This window comes from Ctenocephalides felis, unplaced genomic scaffold (assembly GCF_003426905.1).
Source record: "Ctenocephalides felis isolate EL2017-DRISC unplaced genomic scaffold, ASM342690v1 CF-g0.4_SCAFFOLD_00845, whole genome shotgun sequence".
NCBI classification, from domain to species: Eukaryota; Metazoa; Arthropoda; class Insecta; order Siphonaptera; family Pulicidae; genus Ctenocephalides; species Ctenocephalides felis.
Genome location: NW_020536999.1, coordinates 29,883,960 through 29,887,074, shown reverse-complemented (window position 1 = coordinate 29,887,074; position 3,115 = coordinate 29,883,960). Strand labels below are relative to the sequence as shown.

The window sequence follows — 3,115 nt, the reverse complement described above, 5'->3', positions numbered from 1 at the left end:
AAACCCTGTAATATAATTTTTAAATTAGTTCCAGATAGTAGTGATCTTCCGTTGAAGGAAGACAATTTGGAGGTTTTGGAGGATTGAATCCAAGCGCAGGTGGTGGTTGTCCTCTATGTGATTCTTCAGTCTATAGTTATTGCAGTCACAAACTTCTTCATGACTCCTGTTGCTGCGGAGACCCCTATTGTAAGATCATTTAAATCAAGCTTCAAAAATTTTTAAAAATTAAATCAGAATTTAAAAATTTTATTTAAAATGGTTTTAGTTCGATTGCCCTATCAGTGCCAGTTCACAGACTGTGGTTTCCTGTATGCCAATTCGTGCCAAGAACATCGTTTGATAGCTGGATGTTGTTGTGAAAACTATGGCAAGAAGTGATCTCTATACGTGATTTTTAATGTTAAGTATCAACATCATAAAAAAATAAAAGGAATCCGGGCAAACTTCATTCACAGTTTTTTCAATTAATAGTACTAATGATATCTAAAAATCATAAAAATTATATGCTGCTAAAGAATTTATAAATGTTTTTGTATTAAATAACTGTAATGAAAATGGTCTGATATATAATATTTATTACTTTAATGTTGTAGTGTTTATATAATTATAAAAATAATTTAATAAAAACATTTCGAATTTCTAAATTATTTTAAATTACAAAAAATAATATATTCCTGATTTATAATTACTGATAATTACGTAAATATAAGTAAGACATTTTCAATGAGATTGTAATTATGTAATTAATATCTCGATAGTATTGAAAGTATCTTTACTTAAAAAAGATAAATGTTAAAATTCCAAATAATTTATTTAATCGCAATCGTCTTTTTTATCCAAATTACATTTAGGAACTTTGTCCTTTTTTCTTTTTGGAGACTTCTTCATTTTGTCTTTTGATGCTTGTCCCTCGTCGCATTTTGGTTCGTCCTCTAATAAACATTTTGGTACTTTCTCTTTAGGTGGCTCATTTTCTTTGCATTTTGGAGCGGCTTCTTTTTTGGGTTTTGTTGCGCATTTCTCTTCGGATTTTGGTGGCTTATCTTCTTTGCAAACTGGTGCTTTTTCTTGTTTAGGTTCTGGGCATTTCTTTGGCTTGGGTTTTGGTTTAGGTTTCTTTTCCTTTTTACATTCAGGTATTTTTTCTTCTTTGGATTTTGGTTTTTTGTCTTCTACGCAGAATTTCGGTTTAGACTTTTTCTCCTTTTTGCATTTAGGTTTCTTTTCTTCCTTGCACTCTGGTTCTTCTGGCTCATCATCGTCATCTTCGCATTTTTCTGGCATAGCTGCCTTACAGCGGCCTTTCCCTCTAGAAGCATTTGCTGCTAAATCAGGTTCCTCCTTTTCAGCGCACCCGGCCAACATCAGTTTTATCTTAGCTATTGCCGCGGCTGGATTCAAACCTACAGATTTAAAATTAACATTTTCAAATATTATCATTTTATTAAATTAAGTGTATTAATAATTAATAGAATGTTAAATAATTTAAAAACTGAATGTTTTTTAATATTGAGTAATAGTTTATTATTACAAATAAACCTTTAGGGCAAGTTTTAGCGCAGTTCATAATGCTTCTGCATCCATAGGCTGCAAATCGGCAACGCATCTGTTTCAAACGTCTTTCAGTGGCTTCATCTCTACTGTCGATTATCCATCTGTACGCTTGCAATAAAACTGCTGGCCCCAAATATTCTTCACCTGGTGCATAATAAAATTTACATTTTTTAATCAGTATCAATGTCTTTTATAATAATCAATATATTACTTACCAGACCACCAGTAAGACGGGCAAGCAGCCGAACAACAAGCACATAATATACATTCATAGGCCCCATTCAATTTTTCACTGTCGCGAATACTTTGCAAATATTCCTCATCGCCCATTTCGTATAAGTCTCCTCTTTGTAGCCAAGGCTCTATAGAAGCGTATTGTCTAAAAAGTAATTAAACTATTTTATGGATTTAATATCAAACAAAAACTACTCAAAAACATTTAAGAAATTGCAAAAATAAAATCTGAAAATAATTAAGAGCGTGAGGATAACAGATATTAACATTTTGTTGCGTTAGTATTCAACAAGTAATGTTACAATATTTATATGTTAATATTTTTTATTTACCTATAAAAGTGCGACATATCAGTCACCAGATCTTTAATGACGTACATATGCGGCAATGGATAAATAGTTAAGACACCTGATTCTGGTATAGCTGTAGTGCAAGCCAACTTATTTTCTCCGTTTATATTCATTCCACACGAGCCACAAATTCCTTCACGACACGAACGCCTATCCAAATATTTTAGTAAAATATTTTTAAAACGAGATGGTAAACAACCATATATTATTATTTATCTCGATAATTTTCAGGTGCATTTATATTGCTAAACAATATTTCTATCAAAAAATGAATACAAGATAAATTGGATTTTTTGTTAAATTTTAATTACCTGTATGTAAGTGTAGGATCTATTTCAGTTTTAATTTTTCCCAGAGCATCCAGTACCATTTTTCCACATTGATTTAAGTTGATACTGTATTCTTGAAGACATGCTGGTTTTTTAGATTCTGGATTATATCGATAGATTTTTATCCTAAATAGAAATAAAACTTATAAATGATGTACTTAATATATAGAGAGGCTCCTAAAGCAAAAACAGTTTTATCAAAAAAATATAAATTAAAATATAAAATTTTGAATATTACGATTTCATTCTTGGTGCTGGTTCTTCGGGTTTCTTTACGGAATCCTTTTTCTTTGTAGGCTGCATGTGCGTGCAAACTTTCGGTTCTGGGGGTTTTTGTTTGTCGGCTGGTGGTGATGGAGCTTTCTTTGCTGGAACTGCAGCTGGTTTTTTAGAAGCAACAGTTTCTTTGCGTTTCGCACCTTTAAAAGACGCCCGTTTCTTGGGAGCCTTTTTTGCAGGTTTTTCCGTCTCACATTTAGCAGCCTTAATAGAACATCTTTCTGCACGTTCCTTCGCTGTCCTACGAAAAAAGATATTTATATAAAATAAATTAAATGATTAAGGAAAGTAATAAATGTATTAGCTTTGTAATTTTCGAGTGAATGAGCCACCGCGTGGTATACTTACAAAAAACTGAAGGCGTTA

The 3,115-nt window shown here is 31.8% G+C and overlaps 1 protein-coding gene across 1 annotated transcript; it reads right to left on the bottom strand.

The window, feature by feature from the left end:
* Window positions 1–816: 816 nt before the first annotated feature.
* LOC113381853 (succinate dehydrogenase [ubiquinone] iron-sulfur subunit-like) lies at window positions 817–2,722 on the bottom strand. Its single transcript, XM_026620518.1, has 6 exons — window positions 2,709–2,722; window positions 2,453–2,596; window positions 2,124–2,291; window positions 1,773–1,936; window positions 1,543–1,701; window positions 817–1,406 (listed from the first exon to the last, which is right to left on the bottom strand). Exons 1-6 carry the CDS (start codon window positions 2,714–2,716, stop codon window positions 817–819), a joined length of 1,233 nt encoding a protein of 410 aa, XP_026476303.1. The 5' UTR covers window positions 2,717–2,722.
* Window positions 2,723–3,115: the final 393 nt, after the last annotated feature.

Coding starts and splice junctions, on each gene's coding strand:
- LOC113381853 (XM_026620518.1), bottom strand. Junction 1,702..1,772: donor CCCGTCTTACTGGTGGTCTG/GTAAGTAATATA, acceptor ATTATGCACCAG/GTGAAGAATATTTGGGGCCA. Junction 1,407..1,542: donor CGCTAAAACTTGCCCTAAAG/GTTTATTTGTAA, acceptor TTAAATCTGTAG/GTTTGAATCCAGCCGCGGCA.